We start from the raw sequence: 22059 nt of genomic DNA on the forward strand, positions 1-22059 counted from the left end.
ATTAGTTAAAGCAACGTGTGATTTGAATTTTGGATTCCAGTCCTTCCAGAATTAGAATAATTAAGATGAACAACAGGACAGCTCTGCATTGTCTAAAATGACTATTTTCCTATTGAGATTCATTACATTGAAAATGGTATACTGACATAAAAGAGATCTGTCATTCATTCATCGCTATGATCATAGATCTCCTGAAAAAGCTTGTCCTTTCTGTGCAACCAAATGTTTGGATATACTGGTAAAGTTACCAGGTGGCTAAGTAGCTGGCCAATGAGGTAACATGGCGGAACAAAGAGTAAACAAATGGTTAACGACGCACGAGTAGCTTATGAACGACAAGGCTTATGAATGAAAAATGCGGTCCTGGCAATCCGCTATATAGAAAGACAAGCTGGTGCTCCTGTAATAAGGGTCAGGGCTGGTTTCCCACAGTGAACTGAGCCTTCACGACCGGATGTGATGCAGCCTGGATTCCAACCAGGTACTGTAGCGACGCATCTTGCACTGAGATGCAGTGCATTTGACCGCTGCGCCACTTGGGAGCAGTATAAATGACATGATCTAATCTAAAGCTTTCGCAACTTCATAAAGTTCAGGCAATGTACCACCGAGGACACAATGTACCACCGAGGACACAATGTACCACCGAGGACACAATGTACCACAGAGGACATGGCAGAGTTAAAGCAACGTGTGATTTGAATTTTGGATTCCAGTCCTTTCAGAAATAGAATAATTAAGATGAACAACAGGACAGATCTGCATTGACCCCTAGATAACCCCTGGCCTGCCAGCCTGATGACAACACAACAGCAGTCAACACCACAGAACAGCAGTCAACACCACAAGAAAAATAAAACACACACACACACACACACACACACACAGGGACTGACTACACCGAATGACAGATGGCTCTTTACACAGTGCAACAGTGCTATGGAAGTACTTCAGTACAGTACACACTCTCATAAACACCACCAAGTGAGAAACAACACTGAGTTTTGTATTAATAATAATACTGTATATCTAGTAAAAAATAGATTCTATCACACAGAATGTCACTGAAGAGAGAGAGCAAGTGAAAGAGATAGGTCTGTGCTGTGTTGTGCTATGCCACCAGGAGATGAGACAGCCTCCTGTCTGTAGTCCGCAGCATTAGAACGGTGGTTGGCTTTACAGGGAACAGTACACAGTGCTTTCAGCACAGAAGGAGAGGACAAATAAGTACCATACTGGTGAGAGACTCTCATTCGGTGTGTGTGCGCATGTGTGTGTGTGTGTGTGTGTGTGTGTCCTCACGCATGTGTGTGTGTTCGCGTGAATCTCCTGCCAGTCTCACATAAGCCCAGCCCATAGAGAGATTCTATGTGAACTGCAGTCTGGGGGAGGGGGGTGCTGGGCAGCCATGACAGAAGCCCAGAGAGAGACCCTCTGTGCTGTGTCAGATGTGTCCCCCTCTCATCTCCTACACATCTGTACAGGCTCCAGGTTAACCACACGTCAACTACAGGCCAGAGAAAAGGACTTCGCATGGCTGTCACACACCACACAGATGAAAACACACTGCTATGTGGGTAATGAGTACCGGTTCTTACTGAACAAGGGGATTTAATAAAGAAAATGTAAAACATTGCATGTTTTTGGTGCCATTTCAGCTGGCCTGGCATGAATTTGAGCCAAAGATCCTCAAAAAGGTGCTTGCTTGCACACCCACACACACAAACCCGGCCCGGTGGCTCCCACAGGCTGTATGTCTGCGTGGGGACAAGGGACTGTGCTGATGAAAGCTTTGCCCCGGCACGCATGTGTTCCTTTACTGCCATCCTGGGCATATTTACAGACAGTGACTGTAATGCACAGTAATGATTATTTTTATACCATATACTTCCCCAGCCTTTCACTGAGCGTGTAATGGCTCCCCACTGACCCAGTGATTACCTCTGTGGCTCCCCCTGGCTTCCCCTTTACCTACTGGAGAGATGCCTCGCCAACACCCCTAGGTTCTCCTCAAGGGTGTGTGTGTGTGTACTAGCATTTTTGGTGAATGGCGTGCGATGCTGTAAACATGAGTGATGAGGTCCTCACTTCTCATCCTGATTCTTTACCTTTTTTCCATCATTTTGGCAAAACCCTTCAACAAGGAACATTGTGTTTTCCAAATATAGAAAAAGCTAAAAGCACAACCGTTATTCGGTATAACTTCTACGTGTTAATAAAGCTAAAGGAATCCAGACAGACTTGAATCTCTGCATTTATTCTGCCTGTTTAAAAAAAAGGGGGGGATTAAGTCTGCATTTAGGGAGAATTTAAATTGCAAATAAGACTAATTGTTTTTGTCTTTAATCCTAGCAGGGAGGGCGGCAGTGTAATGCAGAGTTGAGACAGTTGCACGTCTCAGCCATTCATTCTCAGGAGGAGTGGGTTTGTCTCACCACTTGACTCAATGAGCATGGTGTCCAACTGACTGACTGACTGACTCACACACACATTAAAAGAGGCAGGTTTATTTTCATTACGAATTGGGGTGCCCAGCTGGTACTTGAGACTGGTACAATGGCAGGCCTTGGGTGGCAGAGCCCAGCCAATGCAGGCAGCACTAGCAGCAGAGCAGACACACAGCCTGCCAGCAGCACAGCCTGCCAGCAGCACAGCCTGCCAGCAGCACAGCCTGCCAGCAGCACAGCCTGCCCACTGACTCATCTCAGAGAGAGAAAGAAGAGAAAAAGAGATTGCACAAGAATGATGAGCAGAGAACAATGAACACAGGGAGGTTGAAACAGAAGAAAAACGAAGGATGTCGAGGTCAGAATGGGAAAATTAGGTGACTCAAAAAGCTAATATCAAAGACGCTTGTTAGCTCGTTTACTATCAGCAGCAAACCACTACTTCATACACCTATATACTCCCTTGCTCATCATTTGAAAACACACACCTAGCTGGATTGTGATGTGTACTCTCGGACCATAAAAAGCCCAAGCAATCAAACGTGTGTTATATTAACCGAGGCAGTAGCTCAAACGTGAGTAGAGTCGATTGGGGATCTGTGTGGGAGAAAATAAGGCCTCCCTCTACAACTCCCAACAGCAATAACAAATGTGAACGTCTGGAGATCAATTTCAGTCCCGTGGAATTAACTGACAAGCCATATCACCATCAGTGTTAGCTCTCTAATGAGCCTCGCTGTAAGAGGAACAAGCTCTACAGGTGTTGGCGAGAATATATAGCATGACCAGGTTGACCACGGGTCTTCTACCTAAGAGCTGGGAGTGGACACTCACCACTAGCCTAAAACAGGTCGCCCTCGCTTCCCATCTCCCTCCTCAGCGGGGGGGGTAGTGCACCGTAATAAAAACAGCCGGCCTGGGTCGGAACATCGCCTAGGGAAATGTGAGGCTTCCCAAAAGCAGACGCTGCAGCATTATTTGTGTAATGTCAGTAATTTATGCCAATTTCTGCAGGCAGGGTATTTTTTCAGAACGGTGTGTGTGGAAGTGTGGATGTGGTTGGAGTGTGGCCAGCCCCCAGACTTCAAAGCATTGTGTGACTGTAGATCAAACAGTGGCAGGAGAGGAGTGGAGCTGTGACTGGGCTGCTCCAGACAGGACGGCATGGCTACATGCACACCACTGACTCAGGGGCAATCCTGACCCTCGCCAGCCTGTGTCCTCCCCCTCCCAGGGCACTGTGGTAGCTTCCTCCTATAGAATCAACTCCACACCATATCAACACACGTACGCTAGTAGACTTCCAACAGCATGCCCACATACAGTTTGAGTAACAACTAAACTCCCCCTAAAGGGGACACCAATCATTTAGGGATGCATCTGTGCAGCTTCTTAGAGGACTATTGAGACCAAGCTGATAATGACCCAAATAAGTCATTGTGTGGCATGTATTAAAAATGTGTAATCTGCAGAGTGAAAACCTAATTCAGCACCTCTCCACCTACACCCCTCCCTCTTAGAACTATTGAGATTAAATACCACCAGCCAAGCGCATGGTTACTCGCGCGCAGAATCATCCTGCGAGGAAGCAAATGATAAACAAAAAGGATCCATAATTCTGTCACTCCCAGACCCGCAGTCGACCATACAGCTCAGGGGCAGAGATTTCAACCCTTTGTTCTGAGGTTCAGCTAGGAAATGTCTACACAGAGATACATAGAGACGTGAGATGTGGACTGGCCCTTGCATTCCAGGCAGAGAGAAGAGAGGATGGGAGACAACAACAGTAAACACGGAGCAGAAAGACAGCCCCGCTCAGTCACGGATGTCAGCCCCGCAGCCAAGAGCCACAAACGGTCTGATAGCTAGAGAAAACAGTGGAGAGGAGAAAACCTGCCAGAGAGAGGGAGAGGGAATGAGAGCGGGAGAGATGGAGGGAATGAGTAAGAGAGGGACAGAGCTGGCAGGAGGGAGGGAGGGAGAGAGATGGGGCATGCCTTTAGTGTGTACATATCACCACAATATGAATAAGATATGGCGGTGCCAATCCTGCCTCTATTACACCTCATCTCTGCCTGTCCCCCTCCCCAGTCTCCTCTCTCCATCCATACATCGTCTCCCTATATGGTATTATAATTCCTCCATGTCGTCATTCCGCCCCCGCTTCTCTCCTTCCCTTGAGCAGAGCGGGCACCGCTGGCACACAGCCAGATTACCCAATCAATCTCCTGAGAGAGAGAGGGAGGGAGACAAGAGGAGAGGGGGAGGAATAAGAAAGAGGGGGGTAGAGACGAGGGGGTGTTAGAGTGAGGGGAGGACTGTGCACCAGACCTAAGAGAAAGGCGTAGGATGAGATGGAGATATTTCTTTTAAAGGACAGAAGGTGAGACGAAGGGAAAGGCTGAGGCAAAGCAAAAGGTTTATTGAACCGACTCATTGAAATGGGGAAAGTGAGCACCTGTTCTCGATGAGAGAAACGCACACAGTCAGACAAAGTACACACAAAGGATGGCTTCTCAATGGTTGTTGTTTACAGAGAGGCGCTCCAGCCCCGTGCCACCTGTTTCAGTCCTGCTGGACACTCCAGTCTGCCACAGCTTGGCTACCTCTCAAATGACACCCTATTCCCTATCGAGTGCACTTCTGACGACCTACTGTAAAAGAGAATAGACGAGTGTCATTCGAGACATCCCACACCATTTCACTTTCCTGACACAAGGCAACCCCTACATTATACCATCAGCTCTATTGACTCCCTCTATTCGCCTGACAAGAGGTTATGACACTTAAGTATTCAAGTCAGCGCAGGTGTCAAAGTGATATTTTACAATAGAAAACCATGTCACACAGACCCAACATCCTGAATGTCATTGTACCTGATGCAAATCGGACCTTTTCAGGCTCACAGCAAACAAAGGAAGAGTTCTGGAGTTCTTTGTGTAGCTGGGAAGGAGTCCTGGTCATTACCAAAAGGTTCAGGGAGAGGCCAAATCAAAGCTTACAAATGGAAATGGATATTCAGAAGAAGACAGGCCAGTTCAGTTTTCAAACGATCAGTAGTTGCTATTTTTCAGAACATGTTGAACAAAAACTAAACAAGAAGCTGACTTTTAGATGAGCATCTGCCTTTACGTGTCCCCACTTCCACTGACAGGAGTCTCCATCAGAGCTGTCTGAATGAGAAGTCAATCCCAAAAAAATCATAATAACAAGCGCCAAGCTCATCCAGAGAGTATTAAGACACGGCTTTGTGAATGACGCACTTCTGTCACTAAATCAGTGACACTCCAGAGGCGCTGATGTCACAGTGGCAAGAATCGCAGATGTGTGGGGTCACGACCTCTAGCTTGTGCTAAGAACAAAAAGGGTGTGTTCGTAAATTCAATCTGGAGTGCTCAGAGTGCACACTTGATGCTCTGGCTGAGGAGTAGGATTGATCCAAGCGTTCTGACCTCACGACGGCAGTCAACCACCCAAGCTTACTGGCTAACGTGGCAAGCTAGCTACTTCCAGACACAAATTAAGGAACAGCTCACTCTGAGCATTTTACTTGCCCTAGCAGAGCTGGTTAGGCGGTCTTCATATTATCCAGAGCATTGGTGATTATAACTGTGCTGCTGGCAACAACTTATGCTTTTTTTGCAGACGTTTACAGACACCAGCCATATTCAACCGGTGTTGAGCGTTCGTAAATTCATCAATTATTCTGCGCTCTGGCACACTTAGGCGAGAGTGTTCTGAAATCGGAGTAGATAGCCAGAGCGAATTTACAAACACACCCAAAGTCTAACGATGGAGCATTACTACTTCCTGGAAGGGTTTGTTTGTGTATGTTTGCAGCGGCGTCATGCCCATAGGGGGCACAGGAGCACGTGCCCCCCCCAGATTTGTCCTGTTTTTTTTTGTAATTTCTCTATAATACTACTAGCCTCAAAGCAATTTTATGAAATTCATAAGTAGCTACCTCATAACTAGCTACCAAGACGTCATTTCAGTCCATCAAGTTTGAGTAGCTAGCTTATCTGGTATGCCTGCTGGCAAGTTTGGTAGCAATTACTAAATAATCACCAGTCAGGCACAGACAGCTCAAGAGGTATGAGATATGCAACAACAAAAAAATACAAAAATATGAATTATTATTTAGATTATTTTTTTTATACATAGAATTAAGCATAATGCTTATGGATGTAGATTGCAGGAAAAAGACATTTCAGGTCTCCAACTAACACCCTTCAGCCATTCTTATGTACTTTGTGACCCCTAAGATTTTTGGGGTGCATTACACCCTGTGTGTGTGTGTGTGTGTGTGTGTGTGTGTGTGCGCACGCGTTTCTGACTTTCTTAATCATTCATGCCGCTATTTCTTTCATCATTCATTCTGAATTACCAAAAGAAGTCTCATGTTTGGAAAAACAAAACATTTCCTCACTCTAAGCACTCTTGAGGAACATTCAAATTGAAGTAGGAAAGAGAATTATGAATGTGCATTTCTCTCAGTAAGTAAACATGATTTGAAGACAAAATTGGAATCAATGAAATGGTTTCAACAATAAGGAATAAAGGGAAATTCCTCTTAAACATTTATAAAGGCTGTGTTTTTCTGTTCCATGCATCTCCAGTGTGGTGTGTTTATGAAGGTTTGTACCACTTTGGATCTGCCATCCAGGGGTGCAGAGTCTTTCAGTTCCGGGAGCCCAGCCAGAGTCAGAATCCCACCAAAATCCAGTGATTAGCCATGAACCACCCCCCAGATTTCAGGATTAGCACATTATATTCCCCAATCTGGAGGGCTATAAAGTCTACCTCCTAGGCCCCAGGAGAAGGAAACAGGAAAGGGTTTGGGTCATGGTGGATTCCTTCAAACCCAGCCAGGGCCACCATCATGTCCTTGGACAGTTGACACAGTAACAAAACACAACCAGTCAGTGAGAGATGGCATCTAAAATGTGTGGACCCATACAAACTCAGAGTCTAACACCGGAGACAGAGTCTACTGTTCCCCCTGGGAGTCGTGTTATTTTTCTCCCTGTGATCCTGGGAGACATGGCGGGGGAACGGGGCTGTTATCAGCCGGGCCGGGCAGCGACTTGATCAGACCACTGGTCCACAGGGATCGGAACGGCTGGAGTTAATCAGACAGAGACAGGCCCGGGGGATTCACGCCTCCACCCCCACCCTGGTCCCCCCTGCCACAGCCCAAGGTAAGGTTCTTCACGGAACATTAACCCTGTGTCCTGTCTGTCTGTAACCCCAAACACACACAGACACGCTGGGTCCACCAGCAACACAGACAGAGTTGTGGAAATGAACATGACTGAGAGATGGGAAGATTTGACTATAGACAAACTTATTGAAAAGTTTCAGGGTTATGCATTTTCATACAGTTCAACCAATCTGCTCAATCCATCCAGTAGATATATACAGATAAACGTTGAATTATAACATACCCTCATGCCACCAACAACAATTTCTTGTCAAATGATATTGGTGATCAGTGATATCGATGTACTTCTTGTGAGGAAGACAAAAGTTCACTTCACAAAGCCCCTTCTCACACACAGAACCCGGACGAGCAGATATACTTTTACCCTTTGAACTTCAACCAGGTGTGGGGTCAAGGAAAACTGGCCATTAATCCTTGAATTAGAACAAAAAAGAGCAGGACATCTGAGCCCCTGTGGCAGTCCCCAGAGCCCCACAGCGTCCACACTGGGCTGACCACGGAGTAGGACAGATCCCCTCAGAGGACATTCAACTGGAGCCCCACATCTGGACACTGGAGCTAAGGACATAATGCATCTTTAGGTGTGTGGGTCTTCGTAAGGCACCTAACCATGTCGGGTTTTGAAACGTGTGTGCATGTCACTAAACAATTCTGAGTAGACATTGCTTTATTTATTTGTTCAGGTCCCATCCCATATCACATTAAATGTAGGTATGAACTCTTTTCTTGGAAGTCCTAACCACTAGACCTGCCACCAGCTCACTGAATGGGTTGTCAGAGTTAGCATGGAGGGTAGCTGACGGTTGAGACAGGTAGCTAGCTACCGAGAGAGTAGTGAGGAGGGATATTGATTTTTTTAAACTAATTGACCTACATTGGTTCAATTATTTGAATTCCATTTCGTTCAGTTCTTTCTGAGCTCAATGCACACATTGCACTGTTTCTATAGACATAAATCAGATCCAGCCTGAACTGTGCAATGTAGTAGGGAGTTGTAGTTTCCAACAGGCCAATATTCTACAAAGTTTGGTAATTAACTACAATGATCCATAATCCATTTCACATCTACTTGTCAGGTCGGTGCTTCTTTCACACCCGCTACGGAATAGACAGAAGAATTAGTGACGGGATGTCACGCTCTTTTTACTGACTCTGATCTTTGACTCGTACAGTCAAAATAAAAAAATATTGATTCACTTCGTTCATTTGACTCAGTAATGCCCTGAGCACGCAGGACCCCCCTACTGGTGAACTAAAAACTTGAAATAATCATGATTCTACAAGCCTCTTGTTCCCCCGTAATCTGTGATTGCTAGGTGTAAAAATACAATTATTTATTTATTGATACCTTTGAAAACGAGGTCTATTTGCGGCCACAACCAGACTAGATTGTGAACGGAATGACTGCCGCGAGGGAGATATGCCCAATAGGCTACGAACTGTAGCAGCCACCCAAACAATTTGTTCACGAGTTTGACTGTTGAGCAGCAGAGGAAGGCTGTGCATGTTTTTGTTCTACAAAATGATGTCCATCAATAATATTCAATAATCAAATTGATTGCATTCATTCTTGCACCATACTGTCATTTATCAGTTCTAAACATGTATTTTCCTTCTCTATGCTGCCTGCAGCATGATCTATTTTTCTGCACACACACACACACACACACAACAGTTCGTTGTTGGAGCACATCTCCGGAGCCGCCGAGCGCATATTAATCCTGCTGTAGAATTCATCGACGCCAGCAGGTCTAATGAACATCTAAAATGAACAAATCACTCGGAAAACCAAAATCATGACTCTCAAGTCATAAAAAGTTCAAAAAGAGCGAATCGTTGGCGAACTACACGTCACTAAGAATAATGCACAATCATGAGGGGATTTAGAGAGCAGCTGTTGCTTCGTGAAGTATCTCTACCTGAAAATACATGATCTAAGTGATTGACACTTGGTATTCAACAGTCATGAAAGTATGCCTTATTTACTTTGAACTACAGAATAGTGATTTTAGGCAGCAGCTCTATAGAGATGACTTGGAATTAAAAAATAAATTCATCAAATAAAACAAACGTAATACACAACAACAAATATTTTATTTGAATAAATGACAGTTAAGTGATTTGAAGTAGGCTGTTGAGGGCAAAAGTGTGTGGGGGGGGCAACTCAATATTAGGAAGGAGTCCTTAATATTTTGTGCACTCAGTGTGGATTAATTGGGGACACATGTCAGCTTTAATTAAGCATGGGGTTTAATTAACCATGTAATTAACCCTTTAGACCCCAATAGAATTCTAGAATGCGGCTGTAAATTACTGAGAATTTTCAAGATAAAGCTAATTTTTTCACATTTCAAACAAACAGACATGGCTCAAAAACAAAGAATAAATGACAATTACAAGTTAACTTAGTTTTAAAGAAAACGACCTCTTCTTTAATATGACACCAAATTCATGTCAATAGGAACAACCCACATTTCTCCATTGTGTAAAGACACTCACTATCAAAAAATGATTAACACACAACACAACAAAAAACACTAGAGTATTTAAATTGTAGTAAATTACTAAATTACTCACGCAAAATGTACCAAGTATGATATATTATACTTAAGTATTTACATATAAATAAATAATCCAAAATGTGACCAGAGGACAATATTCAGAAAGTATTTCAAAACGAATTGATTAACAACGATTCATACTTCTGTAACAATGTAAAAATGCAAACACCTATTCGGAGACGATTTCAAAATGTAGGTAACCTCTGGCAATAAGATTTAGTACAGATCAGGCCTGACACTAAGAGATAGTAGTCTACTTTGACAACAATTCAGTGAATGCAACAAGTATGAGATTGAGTCAGCTAAAGAGAGAAGATACAAAACACAACAACTGTTCAGTGACAATAAAAGATTTGTAGGACAAATTCATATTTCACACTACAGCAAAACACCATCCTGCAAAATGGCTCAGAACACATAGAGCTTCCCAAAGGAGGTTTATACACAGCTCCCACTCTTTGCCCTGCGTCCACTCCGGATGCACACCACACTTGTGCCCTTCAAACTTCACCTACTTTTCAATGAGTTACAACTCCATCCACACGCCCTGGTGCCACACACTTGGCTCCCCTTCCTGCCACTATAGCCATATCAAAGAGAACACACAAGCTGCATTTTGAATGCCTTCAGGGCCCAGAGCCTGTGGTTTCTGGGAAGGGGCCTTTGCAGGGTCCCCCAGACAATGTATGCATTTATGATGGCAATGTTGAGCATCCCCCAAAACACATACTACCACCATCTTCTGCCTGTGCGTCCAACATTGCAATAGCTCCTCAGTTGGTCAAGATGGTCAACCCCCCCATTGTCTTGTTGTAATCCCTTACAAGCTCTGGAACAGATACAAATTCCTACCAAAACCCCTGCTACGGTCACTTTAGGTCCAAGTGGTGTGGCACAAGGGTGAATGGTGGGACTTGGGGCAGACACACACCATGGAAACGTAGGCTCCCCTCTCAGGTACGCTCTCCCTCTGCTTCGTCATCTCCCTCCTCTTCCTTTCCCTCCATGTTCCTCTCCCTCCACCTCTCTCCCTCCAATCATCTCTAACTCCTCTTCCTCCCTGCCTTTTGCTGCTGAGCCCTGACTCTCCACATCACTCCCTTCTCTTTCATTGACCTAAAGGAACAGAGTAACACGGGGAGAGGAGCAACAACCAGGATACGATTATAGGAACATAATCTTTCCCTCCCTCTGTCTCGCTCTTTTTTCCTCTCTTTTTCTCAACCATGCACACAAACCATCTTTCTAATTTACCTCAGTACCGGTACCCCCTGTATACAGCCTCAGTATTGTCATTTTATTGTGTTACTTTAGTTTATTTACTAAATATTTTCTTAACTCTCGATTTCTTGGCTAACAGACTAACTACAGAGTTTGCCAATGTTAGCTGATTAGTTACGAAGCTGGGACAGATTCCAAATGAATTGCATCAGTAGAAAGAGGACAAAACAAGCAACTTGTTAGTTACGTAAACAAATATCCAACTCATCATATGAGCTCCACTGTGCGGGCCTCAACCCTAACATGACAGTTAAGCTGTCAAATAATAGAACAACAAGGCAATGTATAGCCTAAGAATATCTGCACCTAGCAAACATGACAAACCATAACCTAAGCCAAGTCGGTGGCTAGTTAGCTGGTTATCTGCATGGCTAGCTAGTGAGAGTGAGGTTGACGCTTCGCGAGCGCAGCCCAAATGTAATGCTACACACAACATTTCTTGCCTGACAGATTAACTAGCTAACTATAGCAAGCAGCTTGGGCCGTTTCCATTTGAATTACATCAGTAGAAACGAGACAAAAACAACCAACTAGTTCGCAGACTATATACACAGCTAAACACCAACTACTTCCATGAGACAGAGCAATCAATCATTTGAGCTCCACCGCTGATGTGCTCGCCTGTACCAACCAAGTTATCATGAATGACTTGCTAATCTGTCAGCTATTCCCCAAGTTTCACAGCATCGAACGTCGACAACACCAAACATATACCTGTAGTTTTACTTATTTCACTCACCTGGACATTCTCGCTTTTCAAAGTGCAAGGACGTGTGCAAATCCATATCACCAACCAACATAGATAAACCCTCTATCACAGTGAAAAGCTGCGTCGGCACGGTCATTGAGTAATGAAGTTAAAAAAATAAAAAAACTTTGAAAAGTCAAATGAAAGCATACCCCGTTTCCGGTTTCTCATTGATGACGACAGAAACGCGAATACGATAACAGGCTGCTCGCAAGTTCTTTTTGGAAATTGACACAGATATTGTTGTTAGAAGAACAAGGCTGTTCGCGGCAGCTATTGTAACTTAAGAAAGGCTGTCGACGGCCGATCTGGGTTCTAAAAGGGTTCATCTTGTGCAATACACACTCACAACAAATGAGTCTGTTCGGATGGAGGTCTGGTCTGTTCATACTTGTCAGACTAAATGAGAGTACGGAACTGCACAGAACTGGGAAACCTGCAGGATTAGAACCATCATGATCCATTTCTAGAGCTCCTTCCCTAACTGGCCAGGTGAACGACAAACTGGTAGTAATACAGTCTGACCAACATAACCGATTAGCTGCACAAGCCTTACTTTAAACATTTTAAAGGGTATGTCATACCACTATTTAGCATAGCCAAAACATGACCAAAAAGGAGAATTCTGCACTATGGTATGGCGGTGATAACAAATAAAACGCATTTGCCTTGAGTGAGGCAGATGAAGTCCGAGGGGACTGCAGCTTAACCTTCAACTCATTCAGGTCCCGCCAATGAGCTAGAGGTCAATCAGTGGGCACATTAACATGGCCATTTGCAGTCCGAGATTGGCCTCAACAAATGTTCACAAGTTCAGGCAGCACATCAATTCCAGCACCAGGGAACATCCAGCTCTTCTGCAGATGAGAGGGTCAGGGAAGGCAAGCCCATGACCCCAAAGCCACCCCCAATTGGGCCCCATGCATCGGCCCCAGCACTGAACTTAATCCAGGTCAACAGCTCACAAAGTTGCTTTATTTGCTCCCACCCTTACTGAAACCATTTGAAGGCCAATAAAAACCTTGCAAAGGCCTGACATTTCACCTTCAGCAGACAGTTTAGGTAAGGCTCTGAGGTCAGGGGTCACAGGGAAGTAGTGAGAGGGGTAGCCAGGAAACTGTTTCACTAAACTTAGGAGGATATAACCCATTGCAGTAAGAAACCAAGCAACACTACATTCATATCATGACCAAAACAATCATGCACGCAAATGTCTCAATTTGATGTTGCAAAATTAACATTGATAACAGTTAGACATTCAGTAGCCCACACAACCACGTGACAATGGCCAGTGTGCCTCTGACACAACAACAATGACAGGTTGACTCACATAGTCGTGGAAAGCCTTGGCCTCGCTGGAATGTTCGCATGTCTCTCTCCGGTCCGGAGCAGCGCAGTACAGATCCCAGAATACACTGTGGGGAGAGAGAGAACATGGTTGGACATGGTTTCAGTTTACACTAACAGACAGATTTTGTTCACATGACTGAGTTGGTTGGAGCATGGTGCTGGCCACATCATGCAGTTGTGGGTTTGATTCCCTCATGCATGAATGTATACACAGTATGTGGATGTGAAGTGTAAGCTAAATTACCATCTATCCATGGAGACCACATCTATGACAAAGTGAAACATGATCAAGCTAAAAAGTTAGTTGTCCGAGGTGTCTTCACTTAAACCCTTTATAACCAGGGTTTAAATGAAGAACTTTGTCAGTTTATTTTCCTAAAATATTCTAATCCAACCCGTAGTCCACCTCAGAGCTACAGCAAAGCAGTGTCATTGAATCGAACCATCTCATGTACAGTGGCTCTCATTCTGCTGGGCCAGAGATGCTGGTTACTGATCAATTACTTATGATATTTGTTCATTAAGGAAAATCCAGTCCTTAAGAGTTGAAGAGGGCACCAGGTTCCAATCCAAATGCTCTCAATTACTTAATTGAAATTAATTACCTGTTTAACTAGTCCCCATTAAATTGTGCTTGCGCCTAAGATATTGATTTAATGGATAGCACATAAAAGCTGCTGATCTGACTGGGGCTCAAGAGAAACATTACGCTTTTTCCAAAACATTCGAAGGCGAATACTCCACAATACACATTCTTTCTGCTGAGGCGGCAAAACCAGACTTCTAACGTGTGAAACGTCTGACACTTGATATGACAGACTGCAAAATGGAGCAGAAAATATGAGCTGATGACCCATAACTGTGCGTGTATCAGATAATCATTCATCGCCTCAGTTTGAAAACATACAGTACCAGTTAAGAGTTTGGACACCTACTCATTCAAGGATTTTTATTTTTTGCTATTTTCTACATTGTAGAATAATAGTGAAGACATCAAAACTATGATGTAACACACATGGAATCATGTAGTTACCAAAAAAATTGTTTAACAAATCAAAATATACTTTATATTTGAGATTCTTCAAAGTAGCCACCCTTTGCCTTGATGACAGCTTTGCACACTCATGGCATTCTCTCAACAGGCTTCATGAGGTGGTCACCTGGAATGCATTTCAAATTAGTTCATTTGTTTAATTTCTTTCCTTCTTAATGCATTTGAGCCAATCAGGTGTGTTGTGAAAAGGTAGGAGTGGTATACAGAAGACAGCCCTGTTTGGTAAAATACCAAGTCCATATTAGCTTAAATACAAAGAAAAACAACAGTCCATCATTACTTTAAGACATGAAGGTCAGTCAATGTGGAACATTTCAAGAACTTAACATTTCTTCAAGTGTGGTCGCAACAAACCATCAAGTGCTATGATGGAGCTGGCTCTCGTGAGGACCACCAAAGTTTAGAGTTACCAGCCTCAGAAATTGCATCCCAAAAAAATGCTTCACAGGGTTCAAGTTTTTTTTAAATATGATTTTATTTAACTAGGCAAGACAGTTCAGAACAAATTCTTATTTACAATGACGGCCTACATCGGCCAAACACTAAGCCGGATGACGCTGGGCAAATTGTGTGCCGCCCTTATGGCAGCCTGATTCACAAATCAGGCCTTCATGGTCGAATTGCTGCAAAGAAACCACTACTAAAAGGACACCAGTTAGAAGAGACTTGCTTGGGCCCAAAAAGACGAGCAACGGACATTAGACCGGTGGAAATCTGTCCTTTGGTCTGATTTGTCCAAATTTGAGATTTTTGGTTCCAACTGTCATTCCTTTGTGAGACGCAGAGTAGGGGAACAGATGATCTATGCATGTGTGGTTCCCATCCTTGAAGCATGGAGGTGGTGTGATGGTGCTTTGCTGGTGACACTCAGTGATTTATTTCGAATTCAAGGCACACTTAACCAGCATGGCTACAACAGTATTCTGCAGGGATACACCATCCCATCTGGTTTGCGCTTAGTGGGACTTCCATTTGTTTTTCAACAGGACAATGACCCAACACACCTCCAGGCTGTGTAAGGGCTAATTGACCAAGAAGTAGAGCGATGGAATGCTGCATCAGATGACCTGGCCTCCACAATCACCCAACCTCATTCCAACTGAGATGGTTTGGGATGAGTTGGACGAAAAGGAAAAGCAGCCAACAAGTGCTCAGCATGTGGGAACTCCTTCAAGACGATTGGAAAAGCATTCCAGGTGAAGCTGGTTGAGAGAATGCCAGTGTGCAAAGCTGTCAAGGCAAAAAAGGGTGGCTACTTTGAAGAATCTCAAATATAAACTCGGGAAAAAAAAGAAACGTCCCTTTCTAGGACCCTGTCTGTCAAAGATAATGAGTAAAAATCAAAAATCTTCACAGATCTTCATTGTAAAGGGTTTAAACACTGGTTCTCATGCTTGTTCAACAAACCATAAACAATTAATGAACATGCACCTGTGGAACGGTCATTAACACTAACAGCTTACAGAAGGTAGGCAATTAACCTCTTCAATCTATGGGTGCGCTATGTCATTATTGGATAAAAAGACGTGCCCGTTTTAAGCGCGATATTTTGTGACGAAAAGATGCTCGACTATGCATGGAATTGACAGCCTTGGAAAGACAAAACTCTGACGTCTCCAAAACTGCAAAGAAATTATCTGTGCGTGCCCCAGAACTAATGCAACAGGCGAAACCAAGATGAAGTTTCATACAGGAAATGCCCCAGATTCTGAAGGCGCTGTGTTCCAATGTCTCCTTATATGGCTGTGAATGTGCCAGGAATGAGCCTGCGGTTTCTGTCTATTCCCCGAGGTGTCTGCAGCATTGTGACGTGTTTGTAGGCATATCATTGGAAGATTGACCATAAGAAAGTACATTTACCTGGTGTCCCGCCCGGTGTCCTGTGTGCGTAATCTGTAGGTCAATGCGCGTTCCATTTCTTCAGAAGAGAAAGTAAACTGCCACGATGGATTTTATCGTCGATAGATATGTGAAAAACACCTTGAGGATTGATTCTAAACATCGGTTTGCCATGTTTCTGTCGATATTATGGAGTTAATTTGGAAAAAAGTTCTCGTTTTAATTACTTAATATATATTTTTCCCTCCCCAAATGTGATGAACAAAACGGAGCGATTAGTCGACACAAATAATATTTTTGGTAAAAACGGAACATTTGCTATCTGAGAGTCTCCTCATTGAAAACATCCGAAGTTCTTCAAAGGTAAATTATTTTATTTGAATTATTTTCTGGTTTTTGTGGAAAATGTTGCATGCTGAATGCTAGGCTTAATGCAATGCTAGGCTATCAATACTCTTACACAAATGCTTGTTTAGCTATGGTTCAAAAGCATATTTTGAAAATCTGAGATGACAGTGTTGTTAACAAAAGGCTAAGCTTGAGAGCAAATAGATTCATTTCATTTGTGATTTTCATGAATAGTTAACGTTGCGTTATGGTAATGAGCTTGAGGCTGTAGTCACGATACCGGATCCGGGATGACTCGACGCAAGAAGTTAAAGTCACAGTTATGAAAACTTAGGATAGTAGAGAGACCTTCCTACTGACTCTGAAAAACACCAAAATAAAGATGCCCAGGGTCCCTGCTCATCTGCGTGAACGTGCCTTAGGCATGCTGCAAGGAGGCATGAGGACTGCAGATGTGGCCAGGGCAATAAATTGCAATATCCGTACTGTGAGAGGCCTAAGACAGCGCTACAGGGAGACAGCACGGACAGCTGATCATCCTCGCAGTGGCAGACCACGTGTAACACCTGCACAGGATCAGTACATCCAAACATCACACCTGCGGGACAGGTACAGGATGGCAACAACTGCCCGAGTTGCACCAGGAACGCACAATCCATCACGCACAATAGGCCGAGAGAGGCTGGACTGAGGGCTTGTAGGCCTGTTGTAAGGCAGGTCCTCACCAGACATCACCGGCAACAACGTCACCTATGGGCACAAACCCACTGTCGCTGGACCAGACCGGACTGGCAAAAGGGCTCTTCACTGACGAGTCGAGTTTGTCTCACCAAGGGTGATGGTTGGATTGGCGTTTATCGTCAAAGGAATGAGCGTTACACCGAGGCCTGTACTCTGGATGCCTGATCGATTTGGAGGTGGATCGTCCGTCATGGTCTGGGGCGGTGTGTCCCAGCATCATCGGACTGAGCTTGTCATTGTAGGCAATCTCACCGCTGTGCTTTACAGCGGTACCCTTCCTGCGGGCTCATCCTGGCATGACAATGCCACCAGCCATATTTCTCGTTCTGAGCGTGATTTCCTACAAGACAGGAATGTCAGTGTTCTGCCATGGCCATTGAAGAGCCCGGATCTCAATCCCATTGAGAACGTCTGGGACCTGTTGGATCGGAGGGTGAGGGCTAGGGCCATTCCCCCCAGAAATGTCCGGGAACTTGCAGGTGCCTTGGTGGAAGAGTGGGCTCACAGCAAGAACTGGCAAATCTGGTGCAGTCCATAAGGAGATGCACTGCAGTACTTCATGCAGCTGGTGGCCACACCAGATACTGAATGTTACTTTTGATTTTGACCCCCCCCCCCCTTTGTTCACAGACAGATTATTTCATTTGTTAGTCACATGTCTGTGGAACTTGTTCAGTTTACATCTCAGTTGTTGAATCTTGTTATGTTCATACAAATATTTACAAATGTTATGTTTGCTGAAAATAAACACAGTTGACAGTGAGAGGATGTTTCTTTTTTTGCTGAGTTTATTTTATAGGTTTAACATTTTGGTTACTACATGATTCCATGTTTTACTTCATTGTTTTGATGTCTTCAGTATTATTCTTCAATGTAAAAAACCCTTGAATGAGTAGAGTAGCATCATGGCGCCGGGGAGGATGGCTGACGTTTTACGTGCACCTAACCAACTGTTTTATTGTAAAACATTTTGCATTGTTTGTAACTTATTTTTTAAACTAATTCTTTACATAATGTTGCTGCTACTGTCTCTTATGACCGAAAATCACTTCTGGACATCAAAACAGCGATTACTCACCACAAACTGTCAGAAGCTTTTTTTCCCTCACTTTAACGAGTCTGACGAGCCCGAAGTGAAGGACATACTGCTTTCCTGGGAACAGGCCCAAATCCCTGTCATTTGCGTGAAGAGAAGACGGAGAAAAAGAGGATGGAGGTCGGGCTGTCTTCTGGAATTCATAAGCGATCGAACAAACCCCCACTGCCTTTGGTTGTACTAGCTAACATGCAATAAAAATTGACAACCTATGAAGAAGATTATACTACCAACTTGACATTCAAAACTGTAAAATCTTATGCTTCACGGAGTCGTGGCTGAACGACGACACTATCAACATACAGCTGGCTGGTTGCACGCTGCATCAGCAGGATGGAACAGCGGCGTCTGGTAAGACAAGGGGGGCGGACTATCTATATATATATATATATCTCTATCTGTGTAAACAGCTGGTGCACAATATCTAAGAAAGTCTGGAGCTATTGCTTGCCTGAGGTAGAGTATGACAAGTTGTAGACCACACAATCTACCTAGAGTTTATCTGTATTTTTCGTAGCGGTCTACATACCACCGCAGACCGATGCTAGCAATAAGACCACACTCAATGAGCTGTATTCCGCCTTAAGACAAACAGGAAGACAAACAGGAAAACACTCATCTAGAGGCGGGGCTCCTAGTGGCCTGGGACATTAATGCTGGGAAACAAATCCGTTTTACCAAATTTATATCAGCATGTTAAATGTGCAACCAGAGGGAGAAAATCAAAAATAAAACAAAAATTAGAGACCACCTATACGCCACACACAGCGATGCATACAATGCTCTCCCTCAACTTCCATTTGGCAAATCGGACCATAATTCTATCCTCCTGATTCCTGCTTACAAGCAAAAATTAAAGCAGGAAGCACCAGGGACTCAGTCTATAAAAAAGCGGTCAGATGAAGCAGATGCTAAGCTACAGGACTGTTTTGCTAGCTCAGACTGGAATATGTTCCGCGATTCCTCCGATGGCATTGAGTACACCACATCAGCCATTGGCTTCATCAATAAGTGCATCGATGACGTCGTCCCAACAATGACTGTACGTACATACCCCGACCAGAGGCCATGGATAACAAACATCATCCGTACTGAGCTAAAAGCTAGAGCTGCCACTTTCAAGGAGTGGGACTCTAACCCAGAAGCTTATAAGAAATCCTGCTATGCCCTCCATCAAACAGGCAAAGAGTCAATGCAGGACTAAGATCGAATCGTACTACACCGGCTCCAAAGCTCGTCGGATTTGGCAGGGCTTGCAAACCATTAGACTACAAAAGGGAGGCACAGCCGAGAGCTGCCCAGTGACACAAGCCTACCAGACAAGCTAATCAACTTCTATGCTCGCTTCGAGGCATATAACACTGAAACATGCATGAGAGCATCAGCTGTTCCGGATATGGATGACTGTGTGATCACTCTTCACAGCCGATGTGAGTAAGACCTTTAAACAGGTCAACATTCACAAGGCCAAAAGGCCACAGGGATTACCAGGACGTGTACTGTGAGCATGCACTGACCAATTGGCAAGTGTCGTCACTGACATTTTCAACATCTCCCCGTCCGAGTCTGTAATACCAATATGTTTTAAGCAGACCCCCATAGTGGGCTGGTCACGGCTCACATCAACACCATTATCCCAGAAACCCTAGCCCTGCTCCAATTTGCATACCGTCCTTACAGATCTACAGATGACGCAATCTCTAGTGCACTCCACACTGCCCTTTCCCACCAGGACAAAAGGGACACCTATGTGAGAATGCTATTCATTGACTACAGCTCAGCATTCAACACCAAAGTGCCCTCAAAGCTCATCAATAAGCTAAGGACCCTGGGACTAAACACCTCCCTCTGCAACTGGATCTTGGACTTCCTGACTAGCCACCCCCAGGTGGTAAGGGTAGGTAACAACACATCCGCCACGCCGATCCTCAACACGGGGGCCCCTCAGGGGTGCATGCTCAGTGTCCTCCTGTACTCCCGGTTCACTCATGACTGCATGGCCAGACACGACTCCAACACCATCATTAAGTTTGCAGATGACAACAGTGGTAGGCCTGATCACCGACAACAACGAGACCGCCTATAGGGAGGTCAGAGACCTGGCCGTGCGGTGCCAGAACAACAACAACCTCAATGTGATCAAGACCAAGACAGTCGTGAAGAGGGTACAACAAAACCTATTCCCCTCAGGAGACTTGATTTGGCATGGGTCCTCAGATCCATCGAGAGTATCACAACTGCTCAGCCTCCGATGGCAAGGCACTACAGAGGGTAGTGCGTACGGCCCAGTACATCACTGGGGCCAAGCTTCCTGCCATCCAGGACCTCTATACCAGGCGGTGTCAGAGGAAGGCCCTAAAAATTGTCAAAGACTCCAGCCCCCCCAGTCATAGACTGTTCTCTCTGCTACCGCATGGCAAGCGGTATCGGAGCGCCAAATCTAGGTCCAAGAGGCTTCTAAACAGCTTCTACCCCAAGCCATATGATTAATTGTTCAGCAATCAAAATGGCCACCCAGACTATTTGAATTGCCTACCCACCCCCTCTTTTACACCACTGCTACTCTCTTATTATCTATGCATAGTCTACCTACATGTACATATTACCTCAATTACCTTAACTAACCCTGCACATTGACTCTGTACACAGGGGGTACCGGTACAGTCTCGCTATTGTTATTTAAATGCTGTTCTTTAATGAATTATTCTGATTATTTAAACTGTATTATTGGTTGGGGGCTTGTAAGTAAGCAATTCACTGTTGTATTCGACGCATGTGACTAATACCATTTTGATTTGTGCCCAAACTTATGACTGGTACTTGTATATTGTCACACTTTTATAGGAGTGGTGGTAAAACTCTGCATTTATTGTACACGGTAGGTATATTCATATGTACGTTCTCATTACAGTGTAAGCACAGTGAAGTATAGCAAAGATACAACTACCTCTGTTTTTATATAATAACACATTTGACTTTCTACTGCTCTCTGCTCTCAGGTGTGCACTGTCTGGGTCAGCTGTCCTCCTGTACTTCCTGATGAATAGCACAGAGAAACAGAGTAGAGAAAGCTGGAGAACAGAGAAGTGTGTGTATGCGGGTTCATGCGTGTGGATCTATGCATGTGCGAGCATTTATGCCCGAGTGTGTGTGTGTGTGTGTGTGAGGGGGCCCATGAAGCCTGCCCTTCAGTCACTTGACAATAAAGCCAGGCTGCATTATCATATCTATCAGCTGCCGTTAAAGAGATTGCAGCTTTGTCAGAGCCGCGCCTGCCGAAGGGAGACAGAGGGACCGTCTCAAATCCAATCAGCTCTCTGGGAAATGAAATAAAACGCGTGTTATAGTTTGTTACTGGAAAGCTGCAACT

General features: G+C 44.4%; 1 protein-coding gene across 2 annotated transcripts in view; it reads right to left on the reverse strand.

Moving 5' to 3' along the window:
• The window catches only part of LOC115108321 (single-stranded DNA-binding protein 3), a 106260-nt gene that overhangs the window by 63832 nt on the left and 20369 nt on the right, over positions 1-22059 (reverse strand). For both annotated transcript variants that reach the window (XM_029632510.2, XM_029632512.2), the window contains exon 4: positions 13592-13676. In XM_029632510.2, coding sequence (XP_029488370.1) covers positions 13592-13676 — 85 coding nt within the window. The remainder of the gene's footprint in view (positions 1-13591; positions 13677-22059) is intronic.

This window comes from Oncorhynchus nerka, linkage group LG24 (assembly GCF_034236695.1).
Source record: "Oncorhynchus nerka isolate Pitt River linkage group LG24, Oner_Uvic_2.0, whole genome shotgun sequence".
NCBI classification, from domain to species: domain Eukaryota; kingdom Metazoa; phylum Chordata; class Actinopteri; order Salmoniformes; family Salmonidae; genus Oncorhynchus; species Oncorhynchus nerka.